The sequence below is a fragment of the Heliangelus exortis genome, chromosome 7 (assembly GCF_036169615.1).
Source record: "Heliangelus exortis chromosome 7, bHelExo1.hap1, whole genome shotgun sequence".
Classification (NCBI taxonomy): domain Eukaryota; kingdom Metazoa; phylum Chordata; class Aves; order Apodiformes; family Trochilidae; genus Heliangelus; species Heliangelus exortis.
Window position 1 is genome coordinate 1,976,961 of NC_092428.1, and position 15,114 is coordinate 1,992,074.

The following is a 15,114-nucleotide window of genomic DNA, read 5'->3' on the forward strand; positions in this document are numbered from 1 at the left end:
CCCCTTTTTCATTTTGAGCCTTAGGACAGGTGAATTTACCAGCTTTTCAGGAAAATCCTGTTCACAGAGCAGGTCTGAACTTGACATTCATTTGGAGTTTTTCAGCAGTACATATTTAGTGTAGGCTGTGCTTTCTTTTTAATTTGGTTAAGGCTTTGTAAAACTGGATGCTGCCTGGAGTGAACCATGCTTCATGACTGTTTGTTACATTAACAGCATTATTGTAAAAATAATCACTCCAGTCCATGCAAATTAATTTTCATACATCCTTATGTTAGGAACTGGGAAATAAAAAACAAAAAACGAAACATTTTGAATTGTAGGATTACCATTTCAGAAAGATCTTTAAAATGCACTGCACAAGTCATCTGAATGTACTATGCTTGGTGAATGTACAATTGAATGCTTAAAAATAAAAATCAGACATTTAAGAAAAATGTTACATTTCTGCTGAAACTGAAATTGAGATAATAAACTTCTTAGGTGAAACCTAGGGAAGTCATATACATGTCTGCATAATTTGTTTTTTGTAGCGTCGTAATCACACAGAATGTGATTATGTGAACAGAGTTGCACCTTGAGCTGATATGCACACTAAAACTATGCCATGTGGCCTAGGCATTTTTTTTACATAATATAACAATTAGGAAGGAAGAAAATGACAAGTTCAGGTCTCAGCTCTGGTTTAGTTATTGGTTACAGTAAACAAATGGGAAAAAAAATAATATGTTCAGAAAAGCTTTGTCCTGGGAAGTTGAAAACATCCTTGATAATTACATTTCAGTTATTTCAAGATTTCTTAATGGAAATATATCCCCAGTTTGTTAATGTTTGTAAGCTCTGGAATTAGGGCCTATATGTGAGACATTCAAATCACCTTGCTCAGCAGGCTAATTTAGACAACCTGTGTTGCTGTGCCCCTGTCGTAGTCAAAAGGCAAAGTGGTGCTTTTTCAGAGTGTGAATTGGACTTGGGTCTTTGTTTCTTGATGAAACATATTAGCTTCTTCATTTGTCCTGGTCAAGTAAATGCCTAAATGTGCCTTTTTGTAACCAGGTTGGAAAAAATATTGGTATAAAAAAAATTATATTTCAAAGCTGAAGAGTAATGTAAAGCAGTGTGGAACTTCTCATTTAAACTGTGATTAGAGGATGATGGAATGGATGATAGAATATTTATGTCTGTTAGGTCCTATCTGTTCACTCAAGCTTTGGTCAGAATAGTATATGTTGGAGTGACTGTGATGCAATTAACATCTAGAGGTTGGACCAAGAATGTTGTGGCTTAAGAAATTCCAAAAGGAACTGAGTTTAGGGAGAAAGCTGCTGTCTTCCAGAAGTGGAAGTTTTGCCCAAGTTACAATCAGCCTAATGGGCTGTCAGTAGGCATCAGCTGTGATGCTCAGAGGCTGGGGTGTGTGTATCTGGGCAGGCAGCTGCACCAGTTTGGTGGAAATATGCAGCTGTGCAGTGTGATAATTGATGCAGCTGGGATGCTTTGTCTGCCTTCACGATTATGTGCAGCTGCCATTTTGAAGGGAGTGGCATGAACATTGGCTTCTCTTCCAGCAGGTTAAAAATGTCTTTGGAGGGCGTGTCAAAGTGTTAAAACATACCGTTTTTTAAATATGCTACAGTTGTTTTGACTCTTACCTGCAACCTTGCTGTAGACCATTTTTTTTTTTTTTTTTGATTCTTGGGTCCCTTTTTTGAAACAGGATACTGAGCAGTGATGAAGAGGCTATTAACACTTTGAAACCGTATCACACTTTGGTACTAGACAGTTGAAAATAATAATCATTATTTAATGTGCTGGGATGTCTTGAATTTCCCCAGGCAGAAAAGAGAAAAAAGTGAAGTTGTGGTTCCTTCTGAACTTTTGCCTGCTTCCCTAGCACATTTGTTTTGCTTCTTCCTGCTAGTTTAAAACCAGGTGTTTAAATGTATAATGTGTACAGTATGTTGATCTGGTAGCTTAATTGGTTTTAAATGTCCTAACTTTACGTTTTCCAACAGCTTATCTTTAGCATCAACTTTGTGTTTGGTGTCCTTGGCTCCATTTTAAAGAAATTCTTCCTTTTCTAACGTTCATCAGTGAGGAAGAGCCAACTGGTGCTTATAAATCTTGCCTACAAAACAGATGGAGGGAAATATTACATAAGCTGTTCACTAGGCTAGTTGCACATTTAAATTTATTGAATACCTCAGCAGCTGTGTATGAAATACTATAGGCATCCTACCTTAATGCAGAAAGTACTTATGAAAGTTTGAGCTCTATAAGCACGTCCCTTTGTGAGACATTTTCTTGGACAATTTGCTATCAAAGTATCCTCAGGGATCAAGAAAGAATATTTGAAAAATGTAATTTTCTTGGTGAAAGGAGGGGGTGATGGTGAAAATTATTAGGTAAACTAAGATTGACCAAAGGACCCATTCTGGAGACCTCAGGAGTAGCAACTGTGTCCCTCCTGCATCTCACTGTGGTATGTCAGCAACATACTCCAGGCAAAAATAACAAATCTGTTAAAAGAGCATTCCCATTATGTTGCACGGTTTCTGTTGTAGCTGACTTATTAGTCTGAGTAAGTAATGAAGGGTTTTCTTTGGTTTTTTTTCCTCTAAATAGGGATTAAATGATTTAGTTTTGTTTTGGTTTTTAAAGTGGAAGAACAAAGAATCTGGAAGATTTAAAAAGCTGGAGTGTGATAATACTTCTGTGTCCTCAGCAGATAAAGTTGTATCCAGTTATAGCTGACATTGATTTCTGTTTGGAGAAAAGATGCACTTATTTTTAATGTAATGAAGAATGGTTGTGACTTCATGCAGGTGTATCTTCTAATGTTCAGAATTATCTCCATTTACAAAATGGATTGTGTATTAGTCAAGAATATTTCTGTCTGTGACAGGCAGATCCTTTTAACAAATGACCTGATTTAATTTTAATTTTAGTAAGATTGCAAGTTGCGTAAGAAGAGTTAGTGTCTTTTGACTTCTGAAAGCTGTTCCTTTTAGAGTTTTCCTGGTAGCTCTTTGCATTTTCTGATACAAAAATATTTGCTATCAATAAAATGCTCATTAATACATGAGAAATGCATATATCAGAGAGGTATAGCAGCACTATGAAAACACTGATATTTGACTAGAGCTTTTTTCATTAAAGAAAAGGTCTTTTAGCACTGTTCACTGGAGAAAAAAGACATAAATTTGTAAGATCACAACATGTAAAATTAGAGACTGGCAGGGTGGTAAACTGTCAAGTCTCTGCAATTAAACCAAGTGACCTGAATCTGTAATTGAACAGTGTGCTACAGCATAGTCTGCTTACTGTAAGAGTCAAATGAAACCCCTGTTTTAGAAGAAGAAAGTGGATGGACTACACTGCATTAGAAGTGACTCCATGAAGGATTTAGCAGCAAAGTGGATAGAAGGATGCAAGTCAGTGTGATACTATGGGAAATAACCTAAGGCAGTCCCTGCATATGTAAACAAGAAAAATGGGTCAGTCAGTCGTGTCTTGTATGTTTGAATGCAGCACTAGTGAGCCTGAGAGTGTGGTTGGGGTCAATGCTTGCATTTTAAATGGATGCTGGAAAAAAGTTTCAGAAGCTATCATCAGGAAATGCTATAAGGAAAAGAGAATGTACATTTTATCTATTTATTTGAGGAAAAAAAAAAAAGTTTGCAAAGTAGCTTGATTGGAGTTGGTTGGTGACCAAAGTCTTTCCTCAGGAGGAGTAATTTATGGTTCTGCAGTTGAGTGGAGCAAGGAACAAAAGCAGGGCAAAGGGACAGTGGCAACCTTCTGCAGTGTGAGCAGTTAGCTACTTGCAGAATTATCAAATGGACATTTAACTTGCAGCTGCTTGCATTATATAAGACTGTCCTACAAACTAAACAACAACAAAAAAGCCCCAAATTGAAACAAGAGTAGAAAACACCCCCCAAAACAAAAAACCAAACCCCAGAGAAAATGATAGCAGGTAGATTTGTGGAGTATTTTGAGATGGAAAAAGATTTTGATCAGAGGCAGAAAAGAAGTGAGGTCACACCTTAAAAGGTTTTTCTAAGTGAATGACAGTGACCTGTAGCATGGCTAGTTATAGTCTGTGCTGGGTTCCTTTTTCCCTCTGATTCAGATGGTGTAGGGAATCTATTCTCTTAAATTGCCTCTTAGGTTAAACTAGCAAAGAAAGTTTCTCTCAAGCTCTTACTTTCATCAGAGGTTACCTGTATTTTCTGCAGAAATTTTCTGCAGAAATTTTCCCAAATAGGCTGTTAAAATATAGGTTTTTTCCTATTTAATTTTTTGGTACTGATTATAATGTTTTTAGTTGGCACGTGAGGAAATGCCACAGCTAATTTCACTGTTCACATTGTCTGTGTTCCTGTGTAGGTTCAAATTTGAAGATCAATTTGCAGTTTATAGTATGAAGTGCAATAGTTTTGGATATATAGCAAGCCAAAGTATCTGAGATCATTTGATATAAATCAAAAGTTTTATGTGATGTTTACTTTTGTCAACGTGATTTTTTTTTTTTTTTTTAGAAAAATCTGCTGCTGTCTTTGCAGTACCTGAAGTACCTGTATCAACAAATATTACATAGTTTAATTGTTTGCCAATTTGAATAAAAATATTTTGTGGCTATATTCTCAAGAGTAACTGCTTTCTGATTTCCATTTTTTTTGTTTGTTATTTTTTTTCAAGGTATGGGCTGAAGCCAAATGACCAAATTTTGGCAGAGGAGAAGCACAAAGAACTGTAAGCTATTTTATGGTGATATACATGCATGCTATATGTATTTGCTTTTCTGTGTACATACATATGTTACTCATGTTTTGAAACAGAAATTTTATTTTTTTTATAATTTGCTCCTGCTCTTTAGTATTGTCTGCTGCAAATTACACAGCTTGTCTGAAAACTGATTGTCAAAACATGCTGAAAAAGTTTGGGTTTTTTTCACTCATTTGTTTTAAAAATTTATTTCTAAACTGCATCTGGCACATGTGCAATTTAAATGTCTGTGTCCATCCTAGTTTTATGTTTTATGTGTGACGGTGGGTACACTAACAGCCTCTGCCTGCTTGCAGTGTGTTTGCATTTAAGTGAAATGCTTGTATCTGGCAGAAATGAAAAGGAAGATTATTTTTTTCCCGGTTCAATGTTGACTCATTAGTTTACATCCTCATGTGATATCATGGCCATTCTCACCTTCACAAATTCTCACCACAGTTTAGTGCTGTGGTTAGGAATGTATTTAAGAGCTGCTAGAGCTCTGTCAGTTTTATGGAAATTTTACTTGATTTGGCTAATCTGATTTTGTAGCCTAAAATTCTTATTCCTGGGGAAGAAATATGATCCATGGTTGAGTGCATCATCCTTTAGTCATAGGAATCTTAGTCAAATGTTACAATGACAGCATATTCAGTCACTTTGCTCTTTCACTAAAGACATGCCCAAACCAAAAAAACCTGAAGTTCAAATTTATTCTGATTTTAAGCAGTCTTCCATGTTCAAGCATAGTACTTTTTTTATTTTTTAATTTTGGTATATTATACACTAAAATACAAAAGCTCTACAATGAAGATGAAAGAAAATACTGGGTGCTGTGCACAAGCATGTGTAAATAAGTTTGGGAAATGCCAAATAGAAAGATGGGTAGATATTGTGTGCATGTCATCAAGATATGTGGGAGGGGGCTTGTGAGTTTGTATACCTGGTTTGGAAACGTCTGGCTTTTTGTGGGGTTTTTCTTTTTCCTCCCCAGTTAATGTGGATTTTAAATTAGATACTGGAGTTCTCTGAGTTACTGACTTTTGAACTGTATGCACATTTTGAAAGTGGAGGGGACTTTCTGTGATGACTGATTAGCTCAATCAAGAGTTCACATATTAAATGGGAGAAAAATACTCGCTAAATAAAAAATGGCACAACTGGAGCAGTCCTTGCTTTATGTGTAAGCATGTGGGTTACATAAAGACAGTAGTATAATATGTTTTATTTCAGAATTTTGTTCAAAAATAATAGTTCTTAAAGCTCTTCCTTAGGTGAAGTAATTGTCCCTTGTTACTGTTGCTTTTAATTCTTGCGTGTTAGTACCACTGGCTGAAAAGCCACAGACTCAGTGTGTGAACTCCAGTTTTCTTATTGCCTCATTCCTTAATAGTTCTCCATGAGCTGCCTGAAAAACCTCTGTGAATGTCACCTTTGCCACCCCTCTAATCTGTATTATGTAATGGCTTTTTTTGCAGGTAGGTAGTTGGTACAAAAGACTGTAGAAAGTGCTTCACTTGTCAGCCCTGACATAATTTTACTGGGTGTCTTCTCCATGATGATTAGTGGAATGTTTATATAAAAGTTGTATTTCCAAAGAAGATAGATTTTTAGGATTACATTCACATTTCTTCCTTTCATGGTAGAGAGAGCGGGCAACTTTGTCCCTTTTTTGTGCATCTGCTTTGTGCTTTTTTTTCTTTTTTCTTTTAAACTTTTGGCTCATGCCATGTAATCATCTGTTTCCATGATTGCATTGGTATTACTTTGCATTATTTCATAGTACTCCCAAAAGACTTAAGCAGTTTATCCATGTGTGAGATGAGCTAATTGCTTTAGGTGAATTAATGTCTCAGATTTTCCCCTGTTAAAAGTTTGGATATTTCTCAGTAATGTCATAGATTTCTCAGTAAGGTCATAGATTTCAAACAGTAAAAATGTATTCTGGAAATGAAGATTTAATTCCTTTGGAAAAAGAATTATTTGTTAAAAGCCTTAGTGATTTAATTACTAGCCAAATAAAATTTCTGTCTTCTTTCAGAGGATGGAAGAAGCCATTTAACTTACATTTGTACACCGTGGTGTAGTGTATCTGGGACATTAAAACTGCTTGAGCTCCAGGCAAAAGACAAGCAGCAGCAGTTGCCTTTGATCTGTAGATAAGATTGGTTTTATGTAGAGCACTCTCTCTAACGACAGAGCACTTGTGGGCAGCATAATTATCATTAACCCATTAAATATGTTAAACCATTTTTAAAGATGTGAGAAGTAATAGAAACCATAGCATGTTGAGGGGTTAAATAGAAGTTAAATGACATATAGGTCATTTACAGTATTTTGGAGAGTACAGGTTGTACTGTGTACGTAAGCTTTATTTGCACAATAGATACTGATTAAATGGAACCTTTTGATGTGAGGTATTTATTTTGAGGTAGTTTAAACACACTTAAATCCTGTTTGAGCTTTTTATTTTAAGTATTTTGCCTATTACTTAGTTGCATATTAGATATTGGTATTTTTTTATAGCATAGTCACTTCTGAAATGAAGTGTTGAACTTCTTTAACTATAATGAAATTATAAAAAAATAGTAAAATTGAAGCTTTCCATCAATCAGGTGCAACAGAAACCTTTTTTTGGTTTTTCTTTGTTACCACTACAGTAGCTCCAGCTCCACTGCAGCATGATTTAGATGCTGTTGATTATAATGAAAGAGTTTGAACACACTTTTGCCATTGACCTTGGCATCTTGAGTGTCACTGGATACTTGACCAGGAAAATACTCCAGTAGGTCAGCGTCACATTGTTTCAGGAAGAGGTCTTTGGGACTTTTCTAATATGCGTTGTGCTGCTCTTCTTATGTTAACTATATGGTACAGAACAACAACTAAGCAGTGTTGAACTTCAGAGCACTTCCAGTCCTTTAAGCTAAATTGTCTGATTTGACTTACACTGAGTTGTTAAATACTTAGCTACTCTTAGCTACCCTGACATTTAGGTGGGCTTTCACTTCTAAAAGAAATGCCAGTTCTAGGAATGCTGCAAGGCAATTTACCACTGGGGTAGTTGTTGCTGATTTGATTGTCAACTTGTTCTTAGGTTCTGTGCCCTTATAAATAAGGTGTTCTCCTGAACCTGTCCCAGTGTTTTTAAGCCAAATAAAGACTCTCTGTGTTCCTGTACAGTGCCAAAATCACTCTGCCTAAAATACATTTTATTCTTCCAGCTTTTGAAATGTCAGCAGCTTTTTACTTGACTTATGTAGTAAGGAGAACTTTTTTGGCATTCTTCATTTAGTATTATCTCAATGATTTCTCTGTCAGATGTCCTCCAGTCTCTTAGAGATCACTTCCTCCAAGCTGTTCTTCATAAAAATGTAAATTTTGTTCAGTAGTGAATGTCTTTATCCCAAGGTAATTGGGCTTGCTGCACACTGACATGACTTGATCTTGTTGTCCTTGAATCTTAGTTATCTAAAGAGATAAGTACAGCCACTAACAGACTGGAGTTGGTTTACAGGCATGGCATCATACTTAACTTCTATTTTAAGAGCTAAGGTATGAATGATAACTTTTTTTTTTTTCCTGCTTCCAAATCACTTCAGCTGTAATACCCTTTTAAACTCGCATTTTTTCATTGGTGTAGATTTTTTTTCATCTTAAAGGAATATGTTAGCACCAAAGTTGTGAGCTGGTGCATATATGCATTTTTTTCAGAATTCAGCTGGAAATATTTACCCCTCCTGAATGCACAAAATGTGGAGGTCACTGTCCTGCAGCTCAGAAAGGAGTGGGATGTGTGGAGGCTCCTTAGCCTGCTTGCATGTAAAATCAGCAGCTTGGTTCAGACCAGTGATGATCAAACCAAGCATGCAAATGTTGTAGTGAATCAGATGAGCAGTCATTTCTGTTTCACTGGTGGGTTTGTTATTCTGCACTGAGAATAACAAAGGTGGGAGAAAGGTAGTATCACCAATTTACACAAATGTTTTGGGGACGTAAAGGTGTGCAACTATCTGTCTAATGCTGTTGGAAAGAATCAAGCTACAGTATTTTGTGCCACTAGAGGGTGTAGCTTATTTTGAGTGGCACTTTTCAAATATCTTTCCATATATCTTTGGTATATGATATCCTGTCAGTGTGTACTTCTCTAAAACACACTGTTTTTTATCTACTCCATTTCCCCTAAAACCTAAAAAAATAGGATAGAAAATTGTTTGGGGTGGGAGGAAGAGAGAAAATATCAGAAATACTAAGCTTTAAATCTTTTGTCAGCCTACTCAACATATGCTGGCAACATAGATGTTTTGTATGGTTGGGGTAATGCATGAACCTCTCACAGACATCTGTCAGAGCTGTTGAGTTACTTTATATAATATACTTTACTTGTAATTACAACTAAGGGAATTAGCATAAGTTATGAAATGTGATTTAGCAATGAAATTGGTGTGGAAAACTGTTAGGTCAATAAGAAGATGCCCAGCTTTGCCTAAGACCTTACCAGCTCTCATCTTTATGTAGATTTGTTTTGATTTCCTCATTTTAGCTATCACAGTGGCCAGTCTCAGGGTATAGAGTTTTGTATGAAAACTTCAATAAAAATGTCCACTGTGGAATTAATAATCACTGTTCAAAAAAATTAATATTTTTAGAATTACTGCAGATCGCGATGTCTAAACTACTGGTTGTAATGAATAAAAAGTAATTTGGAATGATCAGTCTCTTAAATTGCCACTGTCTCCCAAAGCACTGTAGATTTTTGTTGTATATTGATATTGTTTGTTCTAGGACATGTAATCAAGCACTTCTTTAAATAAACTTCCACGAAATGCTTAGGAGTTCTGTGCAGTCAGAACCTGGGTAATGTGCTGAGTGTATTTGGAAAACATGTAAATGTAATGAAAGAGATGGATGGCTGGGAAGAAGTCTGCACAGATCTGGAATGCATTTTGTTAATCCTGTTTCTTGGATAGTTGGCTCCCTCTGTAGAAATTACTTCAAATTGCAGTTTGATTTCTCTATAATTGTTTTACCATTTTTGTGGAATATATCAAGGCTTCACTCACATGCAAGAAGAAAGATGTATGCTTAGCTACAAAATTTCTATTACAGATTCCTCCTTCTATTTGCACTTCAGTTCTCTGCCTGCCCACCCACCATCCTGTTCTTTTGAATGCAGCACCAGTATAAATTGTTTAACAAATCATCTCATGAAGTTCTTGGTAACAGGCATCCTGTGTAAAATTTCCAGAAATTAAGACTCTAAATTATAACAGAAATGTTTTTTTCCTTTTTGAATGAAGGCAGTTTTTACATCTGCTTAAATTTAAAATGAAAAATCTCAAGTATTGGTTGTATTTTTATAATTTCATTTTGCATCCTGATGTGGATGATATGGAATATGTAATATGCAGATTACTTTTACAGGGTGGTAAACATATTGGGTCAATATTTTAAAATTGTTTATCAGTACAGTATTGTAATTAAGCTTTCTGCCTCTGTTGTTTTTTGTATATAGTATATTAAAGAAAAACTTCTACATAGCTTTATAAGATTTTTTTCTAATATTCCTTGTTGTTAAGTAGCTCTTGGAAATGGGTGTTGATTCATTCTTATGTAATGCATATGGTAGTTATTTGATATAAAAGATACCTTGTGATAATAGCTCTGGTTGACAGATAAGAACAAGGTTTATGTTCCTCAGGGGAACTTGGTTCTGTAGCCTAAGCTGCTTATCTGAGACTGTTGTCTGATGCAACACTACCATGGTAGTGGGATGGAGGGAAAAGAGAAGGATGGATCTAAAAGCCAATGGAGATTACAAAATATTTTGTGTGTGTGACATAAGGATAAATAAAATGTCTAAAATAAATAACATAAATAGACATAATAGACATAAATAAAATATCTAAAAGCAGCTGCTAGAAGATGGAAACTTCACTTGCAAAATCTTCTTGGATTTCTTAATTACGGAAGCTGGAAAGGTTTCTGCATTGTTGTTGTGTGGAAATTCACAATTTGGAATGAGACAAAATCTGTCTTTAGAGTATTGATTTCTGTGTTGTGCTATGTTGTGCTACACATGAGCCTTTTCTGAAATTTGGAAATCTCTAGTTGGTCATTTTAGGAACTTGGAAGATATACCATCTGTCACAGTGATGCTTAGAAAGAGAATGTAAAGAAACATAGACCTATGGGATGGTTTTGAGCTGCCAGACTAATGAATTCTTGTAGTGTATCTTGCAGCTTGAAATATGCTGAGGGACAGGATCAGAGTTTACCTTAACATGAGCTTTTTATTCCATTCTTTTACTGTACTATTTCCATGCTGTATTTTTTTCACAGTCCTCTGGAGACAGCGCTAGATGCAGAAAAATTAATACCTGCCTGAGGATTTTATGACATCACATTAATTTAGTAAATGTAATATCTGTGGAGGAGAATCTTCAGAAAATCTTCTATTGGAAAAATATTTTTTTAATTCTATTTTTGTTCAGCTTTTAACGAAACACACAGCAAAGCTGTTGCAACTGTGTCGATGTTTGAAAGCCCCAGAAGAGGGCTGTGCAGCCGCTATTGATTTTGCCACAAGGTGGTGCTTTATGTAGTAGCTACCTTTATGTCAATTAATTGAAGACTACAGTTAAAGATGTAAAATGTCTAAAGCTTCTACCCACTCTAAAGGACTTGGCAGTATACTTTTATTTCTTTTTCTAAAATAATTCTGAGCCTTGGGTGAGGAGACTTACTACTTACATAAAGACTGTTTTAAAACAATGAAAATAAGACATTTATATTTCATTGTATTCCATGTGCATGCACAGTTTGAGCTTGAGGTAAGATGGACCTGAGTACAACAAGCAAATACTGTGTTTGTTTGGTGTTTTTTGTGACACAGACCTCAAATGTATTTAGTATTCAGATTACTGTGTTAACAAATTATTTTATAATAGTCAAAGTTGCACAACACAGAATGATAATTTATCTGTTCTCTAAACTCAGTTTTGTTTGGTGGTTTTTGTTTTTCCTTTTGTTTGTTTTAGGATGATGTGGTTGAGATGATGTGCTTTAAGATCACTTACACGTCACAGGCATGATTATCTAAAAGCTGCCCAATGGAAAAAAAAAAATAGTATTTTATTCTATACTTATTCTTTTTGGTAGGTCAAAGCATAGTTGGAGAACTTTAACTTTCAATATTTTTGCATTTAAATGAAAAAAAATCTACTGTAACAGAAGATACGCTATAAATTAATTATAAAATGCACACATCTTTCATTTGATTTTTTGAATAGCTTCAGGCTTTTGTGAACTTGTAGAACTTTAAAAATAGAAGCCATTGTTTGGTGGCACCTGCATGTGTGTGTTCTGTTTAAATGCATAAAGTATGTAATTGATGGTTTCTTCATAATTCCATAAGGCACCTCATCAGCATATAATGCCACTGTTTTTCCTGAATGATCAGGTAGTGAGCTGCCTTGTGGTATAACCCTGTTGTTCTTGGACATATGGGTGCTTTTCAGTGAGTAACATGTTACATATTTTTCCCTTGCTTCAATTTTCTCATTTAATATCTTTTTCAATGAGACTGTTTAGAACAGAATTGCCAGAGAAATTCAATGTCCTGCTTGTTGCACCATTGTAGAAACAGCATGCTCCCATCAGATACTTCATTTCCTAAGCTGCTAATGCAGCATCACTCTCTTCACTAATACAGCTTCAAAAGTATCCTCATTTACAGATGCAAGTGCCCCAAATAAAAGAAATATAATAAACTGTACATTTTTCAGCAACTGAAAGAATAGCTAAGTCTCTATTGACCATTCAGTCTTTTCTGGGTGAAGCTTAACCCCAAGAGTACCAATTAGTGCTCAACATAGTGGATTCTGCTATTTTAAAGGAGGTGATCATCTATCAGAGCAGATTAAATGGCTTGTGTGAAAATAATTCAGTAGCTGTCCATTAATTGCCTTTCCTTTCAGAGAACTTTAGAAAGAGATCTCAAGAGATCATTTAGTTTCATTCTCCTAATCCAGCTAGAGATGCATCTTTGTCATTCTTGGCAGATATTTGTCTAGCCTCCTCTAAAGGTCTTTGGAAATAATATGTCATGTGGAGACTGTGCAGTCTTACTACATAATTTCTTCTGAATACAGTTCAGTTCTATTAGTTGGCTGGCACAGTGAATAGATTATTCCTTTCCTATTGGTTTTGTTTTTATGTTCTCAAGCCTGTCCTTTTCTCATCTGGAGGCTGGAAAATGCAGGATACATATTTTCCTGCAGCTCAGATCAGCTCAACTTCTGATCAGCTTCACCCATTTCCTCTGGCTGCCCTCTGCTTGTTTTAGGTACTTCATGAAGTATATTTCCAAAAATGGGATGCGATTTTCCAGCTGTGGCCTTGACGTGTGTAATATGGAATTCCTGAGGTATCAAATTAAAACACATTAAACACAAAGCTGACAGTGCAGTATTCTGAGAAGTAGTGCTGGAATCATAAATATTTATCTTTAGCATTTAATTCTCCTGCCACTTGAGAGGTGCTGGTTGGTATGCTTTAGAATGAAAAATTAGTTTGTTGTTAACACTCAAATTAATTAGGAACTGAGACTAATAAAAACTTAAAATTTACAGCATCTCTTACTTCATATGTTAAGGATTTAGTTTTTTAAGGTCAAGAGTAACTGTACTACTAAATAAGCCCTATTCAAACAGGGTTGAATTTTGGTTTTTATTTCAATTTTTTTTCCTCTCCTTTAATGAATGAATTCAGAAAAGGAAACTAGATACTTCAAAGAGTTCAGCTCACTGACTTTCAGAAGTCTTCTGGATACACTACATAAAACAACAACAAAATAATGCTTGCTTAATTCCTGAAGTGTTTCTTTGTAACCCAAATTTTTAATGTGGCTTCAGAGAGTTGCAAATTGCTCTTGTGGAATGTCTGCTAGTTTGTGTTGTTGTTGGGAGTGGATCCTTCTTCTTTGCCTCCTGATAAACAGGAGACCATGGGTTGAAGGCAGTTTGTCATCATTTTCAGATTGGAGTGATCAAAGGTCTATATACATTATTTATGAAGAGAACTGTTCTTTGTACTTCTAAAGATTAGGTTTTATGGATGAGCCTTCCTGTTCTGAGAAACCTGTGTACAAAATTTGGCAGTTCTGTTTCGTTACAAAAGTTTCCCCTTGTATCAAATCTGCTCTGAGAGCATGAAGTGGCAGAGAGCTTGCAGGGTGCAACATGGAACTAATCCCGTAAATCAGCTGAACAATGGAGAAAGAAGAGTGAAGAGGGAGTTGAATAGGTTACAGTACATGTAGGAATGGGATGGGGAAGAAAAGCAATGGTTCTAAACAAGGGAGCCAGAGCCATGCAAGATTGGAAGGACAAATCCAAATGCTAAGAGAATGTGCATATGTATTTGTTAGGGTAAGGCTCTGTGCACCTGTGCACCCTTACAGGCAAAAAATGAGCAGGCACAGGCTGTTGTGTGAAGAAAATATGGAGAGGTGAGCCATTTCAGTAATGTGATGGAAGGAATCACAGTTGACTGTGATTTTATCAGGACAACTAGAAGCCCCTCCTTAGCAAGTATGTGTGTCTGGAATGGATATGCAGGGAGATAAGTTTCTGTTTTAGTGTAAAGCTGATTTGCTTTCTTTACTGATCATGAACAGCATTGAAGACTTGCCAGGAAATATCTCATCTTCTGATCTAAATACTTATATAGCTCAGTAATCATTGTATTTGGGTGTCTGACATTTAAATTGATTTGTTCTTGCAGCTTTTTGTTAGATAAGATTGTAATTTTATGGATTTGTGGCCAAAGCAAACAGGGAATGTAGCTGACTCCAAATTGCTGGGAAACTTGCTGCAAATTGAGAAGCTGCGTGCCTTAACCACCCAGCCATCTGCTTTACTCTGGAGAAGGTCTCCTGCCCTCACACCCTACTGCCTGTGTGATCAGATGACCTTCTTTACAAGAAGTGGAAAACAGCAACTGCAGCTTCTGTCCCCAAACCAGTGATCACAGATGGAGTGCAGCTGCTGCAAGGGATTCAGTGGTACCTTCTGGTCACAGGAGTCAGCTGGTGCAGCTGCAGATGCCAGTGTCTCTGCTGAGCAGCTGAAACCAATACACATTATTCAGGCTGGTGCAGGAGCCTGTGGGACGTAATGAAGATCAAGTCCCTGTGCCAGTTAGCATCTCCAGCACCCTTCCCCCAGTACATGAGTCCTGGCCTGGCCTTGTCCCCAACTGATGTAAGCTGGCTCTGAGTGTGAGGAGAGTAACAACAGAGCTGCAGACAGTGATGAGAATATAAGGGGATTAATTAGAATC

At 36.1% G+C, this 15,114-nt stretch overlaps 1 protein-coding gene across 4 annotated transcripts in view; it reads left to right on the top strand.

Annotated features, from left to right (window-relative positions):
* The window catches only part of ADK (adenosine kinase), a 233,514-nt gene that overhangs the window by 23,859 nt on the left and 194,541 nt on the right, over window positions 1–15,114 (top strand). For all 4 annotated transcript variants that reach the window (XM_071748240.1, XM_071748243.1, XM_071748239.1 and 1 more), the window contains one exon: window positions 4,705–4,758. In XM_071748240.1, coding sequence (XP_071604341.1) covers window positions 4,705–4,758 — 54 coding nt within the window. The remainder of the gene's footprint in view (window positions 1–4,704; window positions 4,759–15,114) is intronic.